A 24287-nucleotide genomic window follows, 5' to 3' on the forward strand; every position below is an offset into this window, starting at 1 on the left:
ATATAAAAACAACGAATTAGACACACACAACGCAAGGACGATACCCTTTGACCTAAAAATAACCCATTACACTATATCTTATCTTAGACATGTTCGATTTCATATTGTCTAGCTGTGTCATTTTATTACTGCCATTAAGGGTCAGCAACTTTTTACTGACCCATGATGCTCCAAGGAATGTTACAAAAATATTGACAACTGGAAATGGTGGACGTTGGGGTTATTGGCATCCTCCACATTACTGTGGAACAGGGTCATTTGCTGTTGGGTTTAATATGAAGGTTAGTAAATTAACTGATAATGTCTGGGTATTAACGGCATGCAGATACGACAGATCTGGTTTCATTTAAAACGTCGTCCTTTTTCTTAGATAAATCAAGCCTGGCTTAAAGGACATAGTCCGGTCTCTAAAATTTAAACAAAATCGTGATGCGTTGCCATTTCTATCTGAAGCTTCTTTGTGATTAGATATATATGTATTTATATCTGACGTCATGTATATCTACAAGGTATACCTACATTCTGTAAAATCAATACATAAAGATTAATAAGTATGTCAGTTGTTTGTGAAACAATTAAAAGGTCTTTCCCATTGCAAATTTTCTTCTTGTAATGTACACGTTCAGACCTTTTGTTTGACACGTTATAAGCTAACATTCTACAACAACTTCTTTTTTGTACTTGGGGACCTTTCCAAATGCAAGTGTCAGGTTTTCATAGGTTTTGTAATGTACACTTGATACCTTTTATTTGATATGCAACAACCGTCCTTTCAATGAACTTAAGTATTTCGCAGTTATTTACCCCAATCAGATTTTCTTTCGTTAAAACTGAATTTATATTTGTGGTGTGCAGGTTACGACCTTTTGTTTGATATGCGACAACCTAACCAAGTAAATCATTTTATTATTTGCACTCATTGACCCCACCAAACCCATTTTTGAGGTACGAAACATCGTTATTTCGAATGTACGCATATTTGATATGCGACTACCTTATCTTCAAGGAATTTTCAATATTTACATTTATTGACCATACCCTTCAAACATGAAATATTGAAACTTTGATTTTTGAAATGTGCTCATTTAGACCTTCAAAGTGATATATCACATGACTCCTTTGAAGAAAAATGATGCAATATCAAATCTATAAATAAGTATTGATGTAATATACAAAATTATTGTTAAATATAAAAATTTCAAGTAGTTGCAGTTTCGTTGATTTTTTATATTGGTTTGTGGTATTGTGTAAAACTATATACTTGGTCAGATCTTTAACTCTGTGTAATGATCATTTGTGTATCTGTTGTAGATTTTGAAATATGTACCACCGCATTTAAATACTAAAATTTCAATAAATCAAAAATACAACAAGATATCTCAAATCTGAAAACTGTATGTTCATTTGCATAACATATACTGCACGTTGACAAAAATTTCGGTTAATTGTAGTGCTTATTTTGGGCGCAATTAACAATTATGATATGATGCAATAGCAAACTCTAGAACCGGAAGTCACAGCGACAAGGGTCTACCACCATACACCTTAAGTTCACTTGACTATGAAAAACTGACAAGGTCAAGGTCATACAATCATTTCAAGGTCACAACCTGATCATGTGAAACTTTTAAATTGTCATAACTTTTGAATAGACAGTCCGACTGATATAAACTGGGGTTAAAAATGTAAAACTTATCAAGAGGGTTATTTCATACACAGCATGTATGAACTTATCTCTTACCATTATGTTGATATCAAGGCCTGAAGTTTGCAGTGAGAAAGCATTCTAACACTCTGTGGATTTGACCTTGCAAATGAAAGATCATTGATGAATGTCCCATATCTTTACAACTTCTGGTTCTCAAAAAATAAATCTTCAAAACTTAAGTATGATATTTTATCGGATATAACTCACGTAAGGTTTGATAACAAAAATATGTATTTGTTTCCATTTAGGGAAAGACCTTATGTCGTAAGTTATATTCTTTATATAAAAAAACTAAATGAAGATTCGTGCACGCAAGTGAGTGACCCTTCACGCACCTAACCTATGAACGAACCCCTTATATTGTACAATTATCTAGTTCATATCAAGGTTGAATCAGACAGACGATAAAAATCATAAACAATTTTGAGACAGATGGTGATGTACCTGGTATATTGAAACACCTGAAAGAATTTGAGAAAGTGGCGATACACCTAAAAATCTTTAATGCAGGTGGTGATGCATCTAAAAACTACGAGGAACTGGTGACATCTGAAAAACTTAAAATGATGTGCTACACATAAAAAAAAATTGAGGCAGGTGATACACGTAAAAATATTTTGGCGGATAGTGATATATAAAAAATACTTGGGACAAGTGGTGAAAAATCTTAAAAACTTAGTATAAACAACTACATACCATATGACAGTAGATAAGTTTTGACTTTATACATCGACAATGAAAAAAAAATTAAAAAAATTGCAATGCACTGACAACTTGTTTGTTGATGATTAATTCTGACAGTCTATCTTCAACATCCTAGATTTTCACTATAATAAATAGTGATTGGTTTAAGGTGCACATGTTGCATTTCGGGAAGAATAGAGAAACGCATTTTTATGTTATACAAGCCATTCCATACATAAATTCGTATCCAGTGATAGATACTGACTATATCAATTAGAAAAGGGATTCGATATTTGGACAGTTAATTAGGATACCATCATTGAGATTAACTTCTACGGATCTAAGGAATACCATTGGTTTTGTTGTTGTAATAACTAAACACGCTTTTAATCTTTCGATTTGACTCTTTTGCATCTATTCTAGTAGTTCATATCTATAAGGTCTTTATCAAGCGATCTAATTAGTCAATATTTGATTGAAAGAATGAGATATATAGAGCTTTAACTGATAGAAAAAAAAAACAAAAACAAAAACAAATCAAACGCAAACCTTAACAATTATGCAATTAAATCCAAAATTGAGCGGTAAAGCGCAAGCGGTCAATGTGTATCCGAGCATTTAATACTTAATGATTATCCTTTTAAACCATATTTAAAATTATACTGTTAACACCAACAGTTTGGGTGCCTAAATATCAGCCCGAAATCTGCTCGAGGGACTACTTTTTAAAACAGTATTGTAACAAAACATCTTTCTAAATAAAAATGAAACGATGAGACAAACTGTCCAAAAAATCAATAACATATGTAGAATCATGTTAATATATAGTCATCAGCAGGTTAAAGTTAAGGTAAAGTCCAGAGAAGCCGCCATTGAATATTCTGAAATTAGCACAGAAGCCTATGGGAAGTGGAATTAGTTGTTTCTAGCCTTAAACTGAAGCCATGGCAAAATGAGAAGTTTCTTGGAATAGCTTTAAACTACTTGAAGATCTTGTAAACTTTGCCATGAGAGGAATACACTACAAAAAATCCTTCAAAATATGCATTTTTTAAAGTTATAGGTCCAAATTATGAAAAATTGGTCTTTTTGGCTGATTTTTATGTCCTGTCTTGTGAAAAATGTAGAAAATTTAGTAAAAATATCAAATATTAAACTTTGAGGGCTATATGTAACTAAATATGCTGGTAATCAGCACTTGAAAGCAAGTTTTATGTAAATTTGAGCAAAAAATTTGGTCAGAAATGAGGCAAAACTCACTTTCATTACTGCCGTTAAGGACATATAAGCATTTCCCAATTTCAACGTGGACAAATCTATTTTTGAGTACTCTTTATGCTTTGGGTGCCCTTTACTGGTCATGTTTTAATGCGAAAACACTGTATTTACAAATATAAAGCCTTTTGTGAAAAATTAAAGGATTTTTGACATGTGATCAAGAAAAAGGGGAGGTATGTCAGACATAAATTTTTAAAAAATAGACCAATTTTTTTCAGAAAATGATTACTTTTAAAGGCTATCTCTTTATTAATATTGTTAAAAAACAAGTCGTGATTGATTTTTTTTTATTTGAAAAGTCAGAAAAAGTTCTTTGCAAATATTTAATGCATTTAAGTATGGTAGAATATTGTCACTTTTTTTGCTCGCGCAACTTGGTTACCCTATATTTCAAAATCAAATATTTAAAAAAATTGCTTGTCACATTTCACTGAAACTTTGCAAATGCATTCAGTATGTGTATAGGAAGATACTTGTATAGTTATTTATTTTTTTAAGACAGAAAGTGACCCTTTAGGTTACAGACCACCAATTCAACCAATGAGCATTTGGAACGTACGCAAAAATAGTCCTACGCAGAAATTACCCCTGTTCCTCATAGTGCTGCGAAAAAAGTGCTCATCTAATTTAAAAAAAAATTAAACAGTTTCTGAAAGGAAAAACATTTTTTGTACATTTTATAGGTGCATTTTGCTTCTTGTGATGTAAAACCTAATCTCCATAATGATTTCTAAATATACCCCTATCTTGTGAAAACACTGGGATTTTCCATACGATTTATAGACCCTTCACTTCCGGTGACCAGTACTGCACTGCAAGTCTATGAGATGACATATGTAGAATCATGCTGATATATAGTCATCTGCAGGTTAAAGTTAAGGTAAAGTCCAGAGAAGCCATTCAATATTGGGAAATTAGCATAGAAGCCTATGGGAAGTGGAATTAGTGGTTTCTAGCCTTCAGTATCTTTTGTATTTCATTTGTACGGAGGATAAATTATACCCGAAACGCTATGTAGGCCTCAATATGTCACGATCTCTAAAGAACACAACTTATACAGTGAAATCTGTCTATACCGAACCATGAATGAACTGATAACCTGTCCAAACGGGTTGCCCGTTTATTCTAATTTCCTTGTAGTTGTTATTTTGTTTGTTTTATGTTCTTAGTTGGGTGTGTCTATTTTCTTTATCCAGTCGTTTCACTTGGATAATATTCTTTTTGAATGCCACTCGAATCCTGGTTCCCTTGATTTCCCTTTCTTTAACACAGTAAGTCGGTCATTGACAAGTCCTCAGAATAAAATTAAATAAATAAAAAACATTGCCGAATAGTTCATTCAAAATAGTTTTCTTTGGTAATGATGAAAATGAAAATATTCTGATATTGTTCAATGAACATTAATGATGCTTATTTTGTCTTCTTAAATCTGATACCGGTTTAGAAACTACCGGTTTTATATTTAAATGATAAAATAGAGAGTTTTCTAATGTTATTCAATGACGAAAAAAATCCATCCGACATCGGTCCAGAATTACTGGTTTCATAATACGGTTTTAGATTGAAAGCTACCAACAGGGACTTGATGATACGGCACTAAATGGCATCTTGTTACGTTGTGAATCTCTGTATACTGGAAACTATGGAGGATTCGTGGAATCAGGTGAAGGGCAGTGGGGAAGCTGGGTAGGAGAGGAAACATGCGAGAAAAATGGCGAAAGTCAAAAGTTTCTTACAGCATTCTCACTGCAGGTCGAACCCTATCAAGTACGTCTAAGTTGGTTACCAACGAAAAATAATATTTAAAAAGACGAAGGCAACGCAAAGCGTTAAATTTCTCGATGTGCAAAAATACTTAATTATTACATAAGAAAAAGTTATTTCTAGATTTACTAATACTAAGAATGGACAAAATTGGTACAAATTATATCTATGGATGTTGATTCTTGAGTGCACACATAGATGTGTCCGATTGATGCAAGGGTAGGTGGATCGACAGTAGCGCTTTTAAAAAAAAAAAACATTTTCTAATCGTAACTTCGTTTGCCAGAAAAAAGTAAAGACACGTGTCAGAGACTAACTTAAGCCTTGAGTTTCTGTGCATTTGACATAAATATTTGACCTAAAAATATTGATAATTCCATTATGAAGAATTGTAGACATAGTTAAATCAATTAATATTCCCATTATTTCAACGAAAAACAATTTCATTTTAGTTGTTTCTATATATGCCAAGGTTTTTCTGGCGCCAATGATTTCGTAATAGTGTAAATATACTAAGAACAATAGCAAGTTCATTTTAGTCAGTCATTCAATAGGGCTAAATCAGATTTTATGAGAAAAAAAATGATATTGAATGGAAAAATGTTTTTGCGTTGAGGACGAAAAAAATAATTAAAAAGACCATTTATTTTCATTTGAATGATATATCAAATAAGCCATATTTATAATTTTATTTTGACAAATAATTTACAATGTTCTATAAAGGGGCAATAAACAAACGGTTGACAATTAAAACAACGTTTTCTTCGTTTAAATAAAAGGAATTCAAAAATGGTCCTTCCACATTATTTATTAATAACAATTTTGAGATGACTCTTTTGCAGCATGGTCTAGACGACACTGCCGCAAATTGGATTAAGTTCAAATGTCGCAACTTCAACAAGGAGGTTGATTACGATTTAACTCACGCTCCTGGACATGGTAAGTTCGGAACCTTTGCCGGTTGGAGTGAGAGTTGCCCTCTGAATTCTGCAATATGCGGAATACAAAGTAAAATTGAAAACGCACAAGGAGGAGGTGATGACACCGCGCTGAATGACGTCAAATTCTTTTGTTGTACTGAATAAATCTATTTAGAAAGTGTTCATGTTTATAAGGAAGTTTTATATTCTACTGAATCAGTTCACGTATTCCAATGTAACACACGTATCTGAAATACCACGTGACAATGAATACGCATCATTTGAAAGAATTTCTTATTGGTTTCGATATCATGGAGTTTTGCACCCTAACTTTTAATAATTCAAACTTTACAATTGAGGCTATAATCAGACATTTTAGCATTGATAGTACAAAGCCATGTCTTTATATCGTAGAATTTTAACATTCTACAGTCCAGCTTAAACATATTTACATTTTAACCCTTTATGAACAGAAGCCAAATAAATAAATACAGAAACAAACAAAAAAAAAAAAAAAAAATAAAAAAAAAAAAAAAAAAAATAAAAAATAAAAAAAAAAAACTAAACTAAACAACAAACAAAATCGAAACAAGAAATTAAAAATACCAACAAAAACAGACTTACACACCACACTAACCCAAAACAACCAATAATAGACAAACAAACAAAACAAATCAAATAAAATACTTTCGAAACATTTTATGGTTCAGGAATTTCTTAGTTGGCATTTCTAACAGGTTTTGCTGTTATTTAAACCCTGTCTTTGAAGCGTATTTTATGTTAAAGAAATTAAACTCTGTCCAAAACATTTTTTACTGTACCATAGAAGTGTAAATGGAACTCATCAGTGTCTTCTCCAGACAATGTGCCAGCAAAACAGATTAATTATGAGAAATTTTTCAATTTCCGTTCTATTTATTATTGGACTTTTTATTTGATCCATATTTAACCCGTCCTTCACTTAATCAGTCACATCTCACGGAATAAAACACCAGGGAACGTCCTTGTCAATAGGTTTAATTATTTACCAATTCAATGTCATTCTCTGATACCAACCAGGGCAGAGCCTAAACAAATTAAGACAAGACTTCACCGATGTGTTGACCGTTATTAAATGACTGCAGGAGAAATTATGGATTCCAAATAGAATTAATATATTCTAACCCGATAGAAGTATTTAGGATGATAAACACAGTTGTCCTGTCTAAAGAAAAGCAAGGGAACAAGAATTCGAACAGCAACCGAAAAGAACGAAATCCAGAGACAAGAAGTAAAAAAGGAAAATAGACTCACGCAATAATGAAATAATCAAAATAACACTTACATAGAAACACAAGTAAATTATCAAAAAGGGAGCATGGACCAAGGTGTAATTAAAATAATAAAATATACCAAAGGATACAATAAAAAATACATTAGTTAGGTTGTCTTTTTACAGCGCTTGCTTTTATAACTTAAATAGTTTACTGCTGCTGTAACAAAAAGTCATTTATGAACGCCACATCAAAACTTAATAATAAATACGAGCAAGATAAGGAAAAAAATACAACAACAACAAACAAAAGAAAAAACAAAAGAAACCCCAAAAATACATAAAAATTATGCAATTTTGAACAAAGCCTAGATGTGCATTGTGCATAATTTAAGTAATTTCTTTTTTTTTGTACAAGGAGGTGGACCTAGGGTAAGGAACATTATTCTTAAAATCGGTGATATGTTTGTATCATATTCAATTTCACCAAAGCCTATCAAGCTTTCATTTGAAACAGAATGAAATCAATCCAAGTTACTTTGATGCTTACATGAGATTGATGTAAAATGCTGCATACAAACGTTCCATTGGTTTGTAAGAGTTGTGTCACTTAACCTAGGTCTGCCTCCTTAAGTTCAGATATGAGAAGCAAATGAGTCTATTTACACATTCATATTCGTGTACATGTAATACTTGCAGAGTACTATAAGAGTGATTATTTAATTTAACACAAAGGTAAGCACATAGTGATATGCATGTTCAATTCTAGTTTACGATACAGAATATTTTTTGTCATGGTGTTGTTTAGTTTGACAATTTGACTGCAAAAAACAGACACACAATTAGAAACAAATAGAAAAATAAGACTAAGTTTAAAGTCACGACTAGCTTTGTAACATGTTTTATTGGTTAACAATAAATATATTATCAAAGAGAATTTGTAGACGCATTGAATCTATATAAAGCATTACTGACATTTTATGTTATATTATAAGACCTGTATCACGATACATGGTTTTATTTCAACAGATTAGTACCAGACTAATCCGCATTCTGACAGCGAAGCACAAAAAAGTTCCGCAATTAAAAAATCTGACATGACTTAAAAGAGCCTTCTTTATGATTTTCTCATAAACGGCCCATCATTAACCTATAGATTTAGATACTATTTTTGTACATTCAAAGTAAGTTCTTTTATATGTTCTAGAGGAATATCTACATTTAGAATGCCGAACGTATGAAGGACAACTTCGTTGAAATGATCACAAATTATAGTGTAAAATGAACAAAGTTTGATGCCTCATACGTAATATTTCACAACAGATCATTGCTTTATTATTATGAATTTAGAAATTCCACATGCTACACTGCTACACAATCACACAAAATAACCGAGTAGCTAACTTGATGAAATTTGTTGTGCTTGAAGAATTGTTGAAGTAAAAAATAGCAGAACCTTTCAGAATCGGTGTAAATGTTTTACTTCATGAGTTAAATCACACGATAATGTACTCTTGCTTTAACTCTCTGTCAAATAGGATGAAATTGTAAATGTCAAATCTTATTTTCCCATTTCTGTAAAACAACACCGGCAACGCAGCAATGGTTACGAAAATAAAATGCTTTGTGTATGGATTAAAAAAGAGTGAAACGATTATACTTCAACAGATAGTAAAAAAGATTCATAATTGCATACACGTGTAGGGTAGATTCCCCCCCCCAAAAGGTGTAGTGATTCATTTCCAGGGCACATAAGATACTAAAATAAACAATTCAATACACGAGAGACAGCAGAATGAATACAACACAATAGTGAATTCCTTTGGGGAAGAAAGTTTTGTAAAATGACATGCCAAATGCATTCGATACAACACCAAGACTTACTAGAGATATATCACTGTCAGGATCCTCAATGATGGTCGATTGGTGCTTGCTTTTACTGCTCCTATTACTGGAGCCCCCAGACGAAAGCCTCTCCCGCATCTCGTTGAAAATATCACTAGCTGTTCCACCATAAGACCTTGTTTTCTTGTCTTTGCCTATCGACTTGTGATCTGAATTATTCAGCCTTTTTAATAGTCTTTGCACGCCGCCGTGGATGCAAATGTCTTCCCTACAAGAAATTGAATCTCCAAGAATATAAACGGATTTTCCATTGTAGATTGAGTCTATGACGGTGATCTGTTCTTGTCGAAGTTCAGAACAATAATCAAGCGGTGAAATGCCTTCATTATTTTGCAAATGAAAATTTGCACCGTATTTTAATAATTCCCTAGAAATATTGAAATTAAAGAACTGTTTTGTAACACATAGGTGGAGAGGGGAATTCCCTAGAGTGTCTTGAATGCATGGATCTGCCTTGTGTTGAAGCAACAGACGAACTATTTGAATTCTACCAAAAACAATAGCGGTAAACAAAGGCGGCAAATTATTGAGTTCTTCTTGATTGTAAAATGTTGACAGATCTAATGAGCTATTATTTCCCGCGATATGAGGTTCATGATGGTGCAGTGGCGGACTGTCATCAGATGATATTGTAATATTTGGTGTTGGCAGACGGCAATATCTTTGGAAGAAATGGTGATCATCGTGGTAATCCACACCAAAACTGTGGGAAATATAAGAAGGCCGACGATTGCTTTTCTTCCAGTCAATTACAGTGTTCCTTGGAACAACGTGTATCAAGTTTGTTGACGGAAAGTTTGGATCAATACCGTACTTCAACAGAAGTTTAATGACTTCAATGGAATTAGATCTTATAGCCACGTGAAGTGTTGTTTTGAAAATAGATGGAATGTCTGCCTCTGGGGTCACGCTCTCCCTTCTTTCGTGATCAAATATATCTAAAAACGTTGGGCTTTTTCTGAAAGTAAAATCGCTCTCTTGGCTGATTCTGCTACTTGGTCGTCTGCTTCTAGCAGGTTCCGACATTGATTTGTCATGATGAAAACGATCGACTTGGAAATGAAGTGGAAACTTGTGATGATGTAATTCAAGAATTTTTTGTGTTTTGAAACTATTATTTTCTTTAAGAGATTTTTCAAGTTGTTCTGCTTCTGCAGATAAATCGAATATTGATGACGTAATACTGCTAGCACGCTGTGCTGCAGAAGATCCAGAACTTCTCGGTGTTAGCCATATATTACTCGGAAGCGAAAGCATATCGGGACTTAATGGATCTGTTCGATGCTGGCTTTCTTCAATTTCGGGGACAACAAGAAGGTCAGGAATGGGACTCTTCATAGTTTTCTCACGTGCCCAGCTATCCATCTTTCAGCCTGAACTGAAAAAAAAATTAAAATGAAAGGAATAAATTGTAACGAAAAATGTATATAAGAAACCGTTTGGTCTTTTATGTGTTAACTATTTTATGAAATTCTTCACGGTTCAAATGAGCAGTGACTTTTATCCTTCTTCGTTTTTCTATCCATATCACTTTTGGTAAATTGAGCTATTATTTCATTGAAATGCAATGAAATTGAACATTCTAAAGGCAGATAACTCTGTCCAAAAAAACAAAAAACAAAAAAAAAACAAAAACATTTTATTGAACAAATTCTGTGTAAATCCTGTGATGCAGAGATCTAATAATGGCCTTTTCAAATGAAAAAAGCATCCTTGAGTGATATTATAATGTCAGGTCAGTGGGTTTTTGACATGCATGTTTCTGCTTTTTCCCATTTTGCATGATTCCTGCAAAAACTTACTAAAGTAAGATCAAAGACATTCATAAGTAAAATGATTCATTAGAAATTGAAAGGAATGAATGCAGAAATAGAAACTGAATGTGAATGAACGACCAAAACGTATTAAAACTGGGATTGACATTGTAATTGAAGTACTAACTTGAACATTTAATTTCTCAGTATTCTATTTTCGCATAACAAACACCAATTTCCTAGCCATTCCAAATTAATTCCCACATTTTTACTTGATTTTATACAATGACATTTCATCTAACAATTAAAAAGTTTCTCCTTTACATCTGTAATTATTTTCACTTTTTATTCTCTAATGATTTAATTTCAAATGAAACATGCTTTCTTATTGGATAAAATATTTTGTCCATCATAATGTTTTTTGCTGATTTGCTCGTTAAATTTTGATACTAGAATAAATTAGAATGAATGACTGTTATATTTTTAAAATAACCTCAAAGCCGGTGGTGCACACTTAAAATAACATGTGAAGCAGATTACTTAGTGTTCACCACGTGATTATTTCCTCACACCCCTAAAATAACAGACATTCCTTAAAAAAACGATAACAACCAACACATTATGCGAAGCTATTTCTGATAATTGTCCAAATCAACAGACTAGGTCATAATGGATAGTAAGGAATTAAAATCCATTATTTTCAAAGCTTTATTTTAAAGTAAGATTTTTCAAAACTTTTAAATTCTTAAGACGACAGTTAATTGTCAGCTGTGAACGGCTTTGTTCATTAGTATGTTGGTAAACTATCTGTACTAGTTTACGGACAAACACAATCGATATCGGACGATTCCCTCGAGAGCCGCATATTTGATTCGTTGATTTGTTTTAAATTCAATTTCATACACCAGTCATTGAAAGTTTATTGCTGTAGCGTCACCCTTATAAGGTATAAAATGTGAAAATAGTGTTTTATTTCTTATTGAATGGAAACTTTGTAGTAGATTTTGTTAATTATTGATACCAAAACAGTCGAATTGGAAAATTGAATAAAAATATAAATGTTCAATTCATGAATACATATGTTCGTTAACAGTAGTATTTTTGTTCAAAAGTCATTTATCAAAATATCACGTTAATCTACCATAAGTATTGCTCCATTGCATCAATAAATCTGTTATAAAAAGATGCGTTGTGTTTTAGTATTTCATTTTGGATTATAATACATGTCTGATATTTTGGTAGAATACATTATCCTAATATAATTCAATTACAGAAGTAACACGGTTTCTGATTGGATGTTAAATTTCGCTTATCTCTTATAACAAATTTTATAATGACTGTGACGTCATCAAACATTTTTAATGGTAAACTCGTTGCATTTTGGTACTTTAAAATTAAATTATTAGGTGTGACTGTTATATTTGTTTGGTCTATTTACAATAACTTCCTTGCCCTTGGTGCAGATTTTAAAATAACCTGCTACGCAATTCTTAAAAAAAAATATGTAATAATACATCTATGCTTGGCGTTTTATAAGTGTACTGTAATTAAACTATGATTTTTAAACTGTCAATGATCGGTCAGTTACAGCATTGACCGATAAATGGAAATTTCCTTTAATACACATTTAATTTTCATGGGAAAAGTAAACGTAGTTCTTAACGCTTTGAAATGGAAGCGACACATCAGAAAAGTCAACGTCGTCTCGATGAGATCAAAGAGGATACTATTTTTCTTTATAAACGAAGCTTGTATCTATTACCAGGTAGCATCGACAAAGTAGTTATTGAAAAACAAAGATACCAATTATACAACATTGCAAATTTCGATATGCTGTACATGTGTTGCAAGAAGCAACTTCTTATCAGATTAATTTAAATCAAATGAAAAGGAAGCTACAAGAAGTTCTTAAAACCAAAAGTATCGAAATAGCAAGTCAAATACGGCACACATAATTTCCCATGTTAGTGCCTTCGATGCTTAAACTTCTTCCTTCCACTTTAGTTCCATAATGTAGATATAAACGATTGATCACTGTACTTACTTAATATGACTTGGAAAAAGAGCCACCAATGGCTTCAATTTAATTTGTAATAAAAAAAAAACAATACCTGACCGTATTCTACTATTCTATGTCAAAATGAATCGCATGCGAACAGAGAAGGAATGAACTTATGTCGCCATTAAAAACTAGATACGGTATAGCCTTTGGTGACAGATATTAATTAATTGTCCGTTTTAATACGGATACGATATTAAGAAAATAATTACGTCTGTGTAATATTATTTCCTAACAAGGTTTTATTTTAATTTGTCATAGACTGTTATTAAAGAGTAATCAAGGGAACCAAGGGAGCCAAGGTTATAGTGGTAATCAAAAAAATACAATCCAGGGACAAAGACCAACATGGAAAAACAGACATACACAACAAAGAACATAAAGTAACTAAAATCATACATACAAAGTAACAAAAGCTAATGAACAACTCGAACTCCACTAAAAACTGGGAGCATGGACCAGGTGCACCGGTAGGGCAAGCGTCCTCTGCTCTTATCAAAATTAAAGCAACTATTCATTGATCAACGGTACTATGTATATTTTGTTCCCTTACTGAAAAATAATCAATCTGTGCATACTAAAATTCGGGTTGTTTTGAATCAAAGATCAACTCAGCCAAATCTCATGGAAATATTATTTTGTTCAATTACACAAGCTTAGTTTCTGAATCTAAAACATGAATAACAATTGAACTATAACTAGATGTATTGACTTATTTTATGTCATACTATGAAATTGAAGATTTAATCTTATAGCGAGGCAGACGCTAATTTGAAACATTATCATTTTTGTATTTTGCCTCACTTACATGTATATTTGATGAAAGAATTGATAATTCACACAAACCTAATTAAGTTTATAACTTGAAGTCAAGAAATCTTAGGCATATTGAAATTTGCAATATATATAATTGGTATTCTTGTATTGGTACTATTGATTAAAAGAAAAGAAATCTGTACAAAATAGCTATATATGTGAGTAGCACCACATTGTAAGAAATGTTTTGAAAAGTGGCTTGTATCTGATAATGTTCCAGATTTTGTCTCTAATAAAAGTTTTACATTTTTCTACAAACTTTATTCAGCTACTTTGTGAACTGTCTAATAAGTTCATTCTATCAAATCAAAATGGTTAAAGTATATACTTGATGAATATTAATACCATTTCCTGTTAGTACCTTTGCATCTTCTATATTTCCTTTCCTGTCACAAGTGCATTAGTTTATGATATATCTTAAAAAAAACCCTGATGAACAGTACACTTATCTGTATATGAGTGTTATTTAAATTGTTCAAAACAGACACTAACCAAAAATAATTAAAGTAGACAATTACGTCATCAATTTAGTAACATTTCAAAAACTTTACTTTTGAGTACTTAAAAGTGCCACCCTCCCCCCCCCCGCCGAACAAACACGGACTTTTTACTTTTCCATATTCCTTCCTCTTTACAATACGTTCAACTCGCATTTAAATCAACAACATCAAGAACGATAACTGTCGCAAAATCGGTAACTGTTTCTAAATTAGAAATTAAGTAGTACTCCAGCTAAGAATCATACAAAATGTGATTCATATTTTTATTTTTGATATTTTGTTTAAAACGTTATACAAAACAGAATATATAAAATTGCAGAAAATTATTGAATATTCCCTCTGTAATAAATTTCGATTATTGAGTTGAGAAAAAAATACTGTATATTTCTCTCCCGGACTAAAATTTCATTTTTTTCTTTGGTGACGATAACTTAATTTGAAGCTATTGTTGATTTGTGATGTACAGAACAGAAAAAAATATCAAAGTAAAAAACCCCAAATGAAACAAAAACAAAAACAAAACAAAACTAAACAAAACAAAACAAAACAAAACAAACCAAAACAAACAAAACAAAACAAACAAACAAAACACCCCCCCCAAAAAAAACCAAAACAAAAAAAAATAAAAACTAAAAGAGAACAAATACAAATTATAGAATAAATTATACCATAAAAAAGGATCATCATTCGGTAATATTGGATAACTAAATGTATTCTGTCTTGCCTCCGATCTTCGATTATATGAAGATTAAATTCTTGCAGGGTCTATAAGGTTTTGCTCACTACATGAAACCTGTCATTTTCCGACACTCTTGATCGCATTTACATTATTTACTATTTCTTAGAAATCATTCTTTCAAGAACAATAGAAATGGAAGTTCTCGAAGGTAAAGAATAACTAGATACCAGAAAGCTTCGCCTTGAATTAAAAAGTAACAACTGTTCTTTGTACATATATTTCTCTACAATTCATTATAAAAAAAACACGCAATACTCGCTCATTCAACTTTCGAAACATTTTTTTATCACTATTTGACAAATTAGGAAATTTAAGCACGATCGGGTGACCGCCTGCGTTTCCATACAAAGGCATCTTTAAGGTCAAATGTAATAGATAAACTACATAAACTTCGTCGGAAAATGAAAGACCAACATCCTATGAATAATTGAATCTCAATCATTAGTAAGAAAGTCTTGAAGCTTTAAAAGTGGCAATGAACAAATGTTATAAGCTTACCAAACATGAATGAAGGAAAAAAAACATTTTAAAGAACAAACATTCATTGAAATCAAGACGACATGGCATTGATCAGTAACATACTTGTACTTGAGTCTGTCTGGTGGAACGTTTGCCAGTATTAACATAAATACAGGAAAATCAAACAAACAAACAAAAAAAAAAACAAAACAAAAAAAACCCAAAAAACAAAAAACAAAAACAAACAAACAAACAAACAAACAAACAAAGAAACATAAAAAGACAAAAGTAAATGTGGTACCTGGTCTCAACTCAAGAAGTGGAGCATCGAAACCTACCACCGAGTTGAACACCTATAAAATCCTCGAAAATTTACAAGATATAATTAAAAATTAATCTACTTCCCTCAAACTTATATCAACACCGAATTTTATTGTAATACGTTAAATTACATATGTGCTTACTGGTGATATTACTTGAAAAATATACGAACATCAATTATGCATGATTGCTCAAAATAAACAATTTATTAACTATAGTTCTTTTAAAATCTTTTACCATTTTTCGGTCCTTGTTTACAGATGAAATCAAATAGATGCATTAAAAATTGAAAATGGAGACGAATTAAGAATTCAAAAATAATCATAATCACTTTTTATATTACACAAAGCTCCAATATGCACATGCCAGGAACCGACTATGTTTTAATTTGTTTTGACCATTAACTGCTATATCTTTATCATAATTTGATAGATAAAGCGTTTTTGTTCTATGTTTGATTAAAAAGTATCATAAATCACTTGTATTCGAAGCAGGATTTTGTTTTAGATGTGCAATATTTACAAATATGCAGAATCTGAATCATTTTTGAAACGCATCTACCGATTTAAAGGAATATTCGAATCAAAATGATTTTGACCACAAAAAAGATATTTTGAACTAATCAGCGTAAAGATATTGAAAAAATCCATAGTTGCATGTTTCATATTTTGTTTTTTTTTAAATGCCAAAATCATACAAAACAATATACCTTAGTACAATAATTCCTAATAACATTTGTATATTACCATTCCCACTATCGTGCTACTGCAAGGAAGGCTTCCCTGCTCGAGTCCCGTACAATATCGGGCTATCGCAGGGGAATATGTTAATGCCCTCACAACAATTACAATTCTATAAAATATATGATACAACCATTTTCCATGCTTTATCAAACCTGTGAAAGTGCTATTGTTCGTGGGGTACCAATTTTCGTGGGTAGGCCAAACCACGAAAATTGGTTCCCAACGAAAAAAAGATTTTCATTGATTTGTATACCGAAAATCTCAAAATCACGAAATCAAGAATCCACAAAGTTGTATTTCTTACATAATCCACGAAAATTAAAACCCACGAATTAAAGAACTTTCACAGTACCTAATCGATCCATACGATCAATAATAGTCATTTCAAGTATCAAAACTTTTATTCGATAATGTGACAACTAAACATCAGTAGAAAAGAACAAATGTTGGAAGAAATAATAAAAACAAATAATTTTTAAATATCTTCCTACTTCGAGTTAAAAGAGAAATCATAATAAGATTCAATGTAGATGATAAAAACTTATTGTCAAATTAATGTTTTTGTAAAACGTGTTTTTATGAAAATCGTACAGTAAGAATTGAGTTATCCATCTTTCTCTTAGGTTGCTTCCTTATAAGTAGATAAGTTCGTTCCAATTGGTTTTTTACTAAATTAAAAAGTAAATTATATTTAAAGTTTAACGTGACATAAATGGTTCAAGCACCTTTATAAAGAAGAAAGCTAATCATTTAATTTAATAGTATTTTATAAATGTTGAATATAAATTTACATACCACATATAGAAAATTTCGACATGCTGTACACGTATTTCAAGGAGTAACCTCTCAGTAGCAGCATTAGAATCGAACATACAGTAAATAATTATTGACAAGAGTGGTACTTTGGTATTTCTCTCTCAATTCAGATATTGTTACAATAAAACGATTACACACCGATAGATAGCATTGCCATTTAACGATACAAAATACCAGTCATCCAGTAATTGCATTTATATTTGGTCTTGTTGGACCCATTTATGTACATACGTATATACAATTTTTAAAAAGTAGAAGAAATATTTGAGGGGGAGATTGCATGTATGATAGAAATTAATTTTACATTAAACTGTTTTTGTGTCATTTTTTCCATTTCATTTTCAATCTCACCCATCATCATTCATCTTTTTCTTTTAAACTCTTTGGGCTTGAGTTAAGTTATTGCCTTAGATAAAACAATTATCACAGTCGCTACTCATATGTTAAAATAAACATTTTTTTGCATACTTGTTAAGAGTGAAAATGAAAACGAAACTACTAAAATTTTGAGCTATAGCAGTACAAAAATCAGAAAAAAGTAGTTCGGTTGAAAAATACTAAGTGTCTTCTGAAATAATAAGTAATGATTGCCTTTTGTATATTTTTTGTACTGAAGCGACCACTGATTTACCGATTATGACGCAATAACATGCAAATGTTATATAATCACCACTGGTATATTCACGCTACAACGGAAAAGAGAGGTTAAGCGCACTGCAAAATCTAGATTTCGTTTCAAATGCCTTTACTAAGTCAGGACCATTGCCGTACCAGCTGCCCTGGTGAGTAAGATCTATTTTGCCAGATTTGTTTTGGACTTTACTTATTTTTTATGTATCGCATTAGTGTTCGGTAATTTTGTTGTTACCCTTATTTGATCAGTAAGGAAAATGAACTTTTTGTCAACGTTTTGCAATTTCTAAGGAAAGGGAGTTAATGCAATCTAAGTATTAATGAATAATAGATTCAAAGGAAACTCTATTGCTTAGTTAGTAATGAAATAAAGTAAATAAGTTTTATTGCTCATTCTTTAATTGATACATAAACCATAATATGTTGAACCTAAAACGTCGTTCATTTAAATAAAGAAAAATAGAATAATAATTTTGAAAAACAGATTTTTTTCAGCAAAAGGTTTCTGTTTTTTAATACCACTCATTTTTTGGGTATTTTTAGGCAGCAGTCTCTGTAAGAATCATGCAAATTCTGTTATATATGATACACTCCAAAAAGATTTCACATTTTTATTTATGTGATTAAGTTACGTTATAGGTCTATATGGTGAAATATATTATCATTCGTTCCTATCTGTCTATTCAAGGGAGAGACAACTCACATTGAAAATCGAATCGTTTCTAATATATTTTAATGTCATTTTCAGATTTATCTCCCTTAATTTTGAACTCTGCAGTACATTTTATGGAACTTTTATCGACCAAGGGTTATATGAAAATTCATATGTTATTTTCTGTTTACTTAAGCAGCACTAAAAAATATCAAAAATAAAAATATGTAGGCTTTCCAACCATGTATCACAGTTTGCATGAAATTTGGCTGGAGTGTTTTTTTTTTTAAATTTAAAACATTTTTTTTTTTGCAAAATCTATTACACATAAAGGAAAAGTACTTCATATTTTTCGAAACTTCATTTTTTGTTCCACGTAGACAAACAAACTTATATAGAATAATATATCAGATCCATGCAAGAGAAATGCATCACGCTTACCTCTCCACGGGGCGGGGGGACTATCATAAAGAAAATAAGAACTATTTTAAAAATAGTATAACAAAATTTCAATTCGATAACCATCGTGATGATTTTTGCTTGATTATTTAAGTTTGGATGGCTTTTCCCTTTAAATGATTTGTTAGTTTGCTTCCTTGAATTAGTTAAATTCGATAAATTAAATAAATTATTAACACTGCTTGAGACGTCAAGGATGAATTAAGTTCCTGCAGAATTAAGAATTGTTTCCATCTCAGTGAATAATTATCCTTTTTTATGATTTTATGTCTTTATTTCCAAGATTGTGTCACGTCTCATCACTCTTGTCTTTGAAGTACAACTTACATGGTCATAATTTAAAATCATTTAAGAGAAAATAAAAACATGACGAAGGCCAAATAGGAGTCAGTACTTGTGGATTTTGTTTTTGTTTTTTAAAAAGTAAGATATATCTTATATACAAGATTTCACTTATGTATATACACATAATTCAAAAAAACAAATTGTCAAAAGAAACACACATGACATTTTTGTCAACAAACCCTTTATTGTCAAGCATTTTCGAAATATAATATAATAAACACAATTCAGTAACATTAGAATCTAAATTTAAAAAGAAAATTCATGCCATAAAAATTCAGGTACATGGCAAAAAAAATGAAAACAGGAAACAGAAACAATCTGCATACAACATAAAGACAACATAATGAGATTCAACTACAATTAAAAACTGCAGATAAGAAATACAAGACGTCAAACTCAAACTAAAGCATAAGCACAAAACAAAACGAAGAACAGAAATCGATTGCATTCAAACGAAATGAATTTCGTGCAAAATACCATAAGGAAAAAGCAAAAATCATCAACACACAACATACACAACGTACAAACCAAAATAAAATGTTATATATGAACAAAAACGTGGGTAAACCTTTCGAAAAACTAAAAAAAAAAAAATAAAATAACAATAAAGTATTTCTGAAACATATTTCAACAAAATGACCGAGAAGGACTTGGAGCAGGAAATCCACTGCACATTGTCAGCATTTAAAGAATCATAACAACAAATGAAATCAGATCACGCACAATTAACGTCAAATGACATCAATACTATAAATCAATTAAATTGTTTGACATCTTGATTCCATAGCTCTTCCATTGACTTCACAATTTGTGGAACTTCCTTGTTTGAGTGATTTAAAAGATAAATTCGTTTCAAGAATTTGAGTTTAAGAAGGATTAAGTTTCCCGCATGAATAACGGATTTCCCTCCTTTTTCAACCAGCGGCATCTATCAATTGTCAAAGTTATGTTCTTCTCTTCTTTTTTCGGAAGAAACATTTGTTTTATACTAATTCTTTTGTTCGAAGAAGGAAATTTTCCAGTAATGGCATTTTGATTTTTATCAATTTTTTTTATTTTGATATAAGATATATGTAGAAAAAAAATAATAAATAAAATAAATAAATAAACCAACAAACAAACAAACTAAACAAACAAACAAAATGAGAACAATAACACCCCCTTCACACAAACAATATATCACAAAAATGCACACTTACGTACACCAACACTAAGTTTTAAGACATTAACACCCAGAAGGACTAGCCACGTGCACCAGGGGTCTTCATTTACATTTTGAGAATCATCAGCCGAACTGCATACTATTAAACACCCCCTCCCCAAAAAAGGAAAAATAAGAAAACAAACAAAAACAACCTAAAAGAAACAAAACACAAAGCAAATCATAGCAGAATTGAGTTTCCCTATGATTTTAGACAGTTAGGTAAAACGTAGTTAGGTATGCTTTAATACATAAAAAAAAGATAATTACATGAATGATCAATCGATCTTGAAGCGAAAACGGTCCAAATAGTTTACCAGTTAATAAAAAAATATAGGCAAATGTCCATGATGAGACAACATAATAGCCAGCAAAAATTTTTGAGTACCTATAATTTTGTCCTAAAATAGACCATACAGGAAAACCATGGACATATTCGTGCAAGATGATGTTTCAAAACCGAATGTATTTTGTATAGTGAATACAAATGTGAGTAGCCAAGTATGAGCTTTATTAATTGTATTCAATCTCGCTTCATTTCTTAAGCTTTTCATGTGTTATTTCCAGTTGTAAACAACATGCTTACTGGTTCAGTGATCTAAGTCAATTGTATGGTTTTCCTCGCAATGAATGTGACTGACGAGTTGTTCGTATGATTGATTTTATTTAAGTATTATTTTACAATAAAGTCACACATCGAATCTCTACTAGAATTCAAGGTAATATTTTAATGGGATGAAGTGACACAAGTCCATTAAATTTACTTTTACTCCTAATATATGTGACAAGAGAGATAATCCCGTCTAAGCATGATTTATTGAAGTTGTCACGCAAGTGAGGGAATTAAATCAACTGTATTCATTTATCAAAATAGTAAATATAAAGAATTTTTTCATATAAGTAAATCTAGACAAGTATAGTATAAAGAATTAGGGTGATTCCAAAAATAACATCAAATGCAATAGTATTAAATTGAAAGACACCAAATGCCCGTGACTGTACTGTACACCGGGAAAGTATATTCGACGTCTCTTTTCAGGTTTTTTTCTACATATGTTCACAAAGTTTTAAACTCGCAATCGTTGAGAAAAATGCGATTTTTTAATCTATAAAATATTCCCAGCAATCTTATTTTCGAATTTCATGTTTTTGAAATAATTGCGGAAATTAGTTTACAATATGAAATAACAGTTTCTAAATAATGGTGTTCTTATGTACTTAGATTTGAGTGAAAACATGCAATGATATTTTATACTGTTTCTCCAACAGACTTTTCCAAAAAAAAAAAATCTTATTCTTTATAGAATTGATTTATATTAACAGTTACAACCTCCAGTAAATCAATTTGTGCATTCGAATACAATAGCTATAACAAAAAAGACAATATAATCCTATTGCACAACGCTAGGATCTAGATAGATCTTGCTTCATTAGTTTGCAATTCCAAAAACTTCATGCATTTAGCTCGGTTGAATTACATTACATTAAGTTCTATAAAACGAGTTCGTGCACTTTTCTAACACATATTCCATTGATCAGTGACGAATGATAAAAACTGCAAAACGAATACGAATAAAGCAGACAGTGTACTTCACAAAACCATGCATAACAATGCCATTTCATTAGAAGAAAAGCAAAGTGATCCAAGCACAATTTTTTTTTATAGAAAAAAATGTTTTATAACACTGCAACATGCAACGGCCTTCTAGTACAGAAGACTTTTCTTTATACAGTTGTCGTAAATTTACTTAATTTGGTAAAATGCAATTATCTTTAATTAAAACTAGCTTATCTTCATCTATCATTTTAAACGACAAATCAAAGTAAAAAAGACCAGACATTTTAGTGCAAACCGATCACCTACGCATTTAAGATATATAATCAAAGAATTAAAATGCCTTTTTGTCGTTTTTGCCCTTATTTGATGCAATGATGTGTGCATAAAATGCATTGACAAAAAATGATTCACAACGGCCACTTTCAATAGTTAAAATAACAAAATCAATACGATGTATAAATTCGACCACATGTTTTGACATAGTCCATTTTTATATTTTTCTGAAAAAAAAATTGCTTCGGTTTAAACGCACCATTTCCATCTACAATTTTAATATCGAAGATTATTATGCAATAACGCGTAAAATATTGGTATCAATTTTTTATGCATTCGCTGTAAAAGAACGTTGATATTGCATAATGGATTAACGAATGTAAAATTATCATGATTTGACAGACTAAAGCTATAGAAAGATGAAGTCCGCTCTGAATCGACGTTATGATTTCTATAGAATTTAAGAGTTTCAATCAAACGCCAATGGTTGACATTATTTCCTTAAGAGTATAATGAACTGTACCGGAAGTACATATAATAATACGAAAATTATTGATATATAGATCTACTCTACTTTATCTTTATAAATATTCCCAATTACATTTTCATTCAAATGGTATATTATTTTGTTTGTTAACTAACTAATAACTAGAGCAAAGTGTGTCTAAGTTTACAAGATGACGAAAAACGACTAAACCGCATATAATCATAGCAACTGACAATCAAGCGGTAAACTTGACCCAATTGTTTAGCTGACAGGATCCTAGAATTGGAGTTTGGATCGACAAGAGAAAGTAAAATATGTAAGCTTCCCTTAGTACAACACCAGCTCAACTCATTAATATAGGGTCACATCTAGTTTCATATGATTAAAAGAGCACAGAAAAAGACGATAATATTGTTTTTTTTTTAATCAAAGGCATCAATGTTATTGATCATGCGAAAAAATAAAGAGAAATCTTCGTAGTTCGTTTTAAATGCTTTACAAAAATAATAATTTCTATATCGAGGTGAAAACAAAACACTCCAAAGTGTATTAATGATTTTTATGACACATTAAGATATGAATAGATCGGAATAATAACCGTTGGGAAAAGTAGAATTGATCAGATATAGATTTTTAAATTTCCCCAAAGGTTTGAAATATAAATTTAAACACTTCATCAGAGAAGTCATCCTTGAATCTCAAAAGGTCACGAAACGGCTTAGATACATTTGATATTGTAAATACCGTAGTTCTTTTTCAATCTCAAGTTAAAAAAATGTCAACAAAATGTTTTGAATTATAAACAGGAGGTTGTAGTGTGTTTTCAAGGTTTAGCCGATGCCTTGTTTCGGGTAAAAAACAAGATTAAAAACGATGGAAGAAAACATATGAAACATGTACGAAACATCAGAAGTTCATTAACATGTATTTGCATTCATTTAGATCTATTTAAAAAAAACGG

At 31.0% G+C, this 24287-nt stretch overlaps 2 protein-coding genes across 3 annotated transcripts in view; one reads left to right on the forward strand and one right to left on the reverse strand.

Annotated features, from left to right (window-relative positions):
• The window catches only part of LOC148621035 (1-phosphatidylinositol 4,5-bisphosphate phosphodiesterase epsilon-1-like), a 236868-nt gene that overhangs the window by 122222 nt on the left and 90359 nt on the right, over nucleotides 1-24287 (reverse strand). Inside the window, exon 3 of one of the 2 annotated variants that reach the window (XM_088575034.1) lies at nucleotides 9491-10889. In XM_088575034.1, coding sequence (XP_088431160.1) covers nucleotides 9491-10876 — 1386 coding nt within the window. In that variant the 5' untranslated portion in view covers nucleotides 10877-10889. Of the gene's footprint in view, nucleotides 1-9490; nucleotides 11167-24287 lie in introns of those variants that run through there. The other variant, XM_088575035.1, reaches the window with a different exon arrangement.
• LOC148621037 (vitelline membrane outer layer protein 1-like) lies at nucleotides 58-6535 on the forward strand. The gene is made up of 3 exons (XM_088575043.1): nucleotides 58-281; nucleotides 5231-5437; nucleotides 6277-6535. Exons 1-3 carry the CDS (start codon nucleotides 90-92, stop codon nucleotides 6517-6519), a joined length of 642 nt encoding a protein of 213 aa, XP_088431169.1. The 5' UTR covers nucleotides 58-89; the 3' UTR covers nucleotides 6520-6535.

Source organism: Perna viridis, chromosome 3 (genome assembly GCF_037379345.1).
Source record: "Perna viridis isolate PV_CMFRI_1.1 ecotype Kerala chromosome 3, ASM3737934v1, whole genome shotgun sequence".
Lineage (NCBI taxonomy): Eukaryota > Metazoa > Mollusca > Bivalvia > Mytilida > Mytilidae > Perna > Perna viridis.

Bases quoted from the DNA above. Each gene is read 5' to 3' on its own strand.
- LOC148621037 (XM_088575043.1), top strand. From the start codon at position 90: ATGTTCGATTTCATATTGTCTAGCTGTGTCATTTTATTACTGCCATTA. The intron at 282-5,230 runs GTTAGTAAATTA...ATACGGTTTTAG, and splicing joins CTGTTGGGTTTAATATGAAG to ATTGAAAGCTACCAACAGGG. The intron at 5,438-6,276 runs GTACGTCTAAGT...ACTCTTTTGCAG, and splicing joins TGCAGGTCGAACCCTATCAA to CATGGTCTAGACGACACTGC.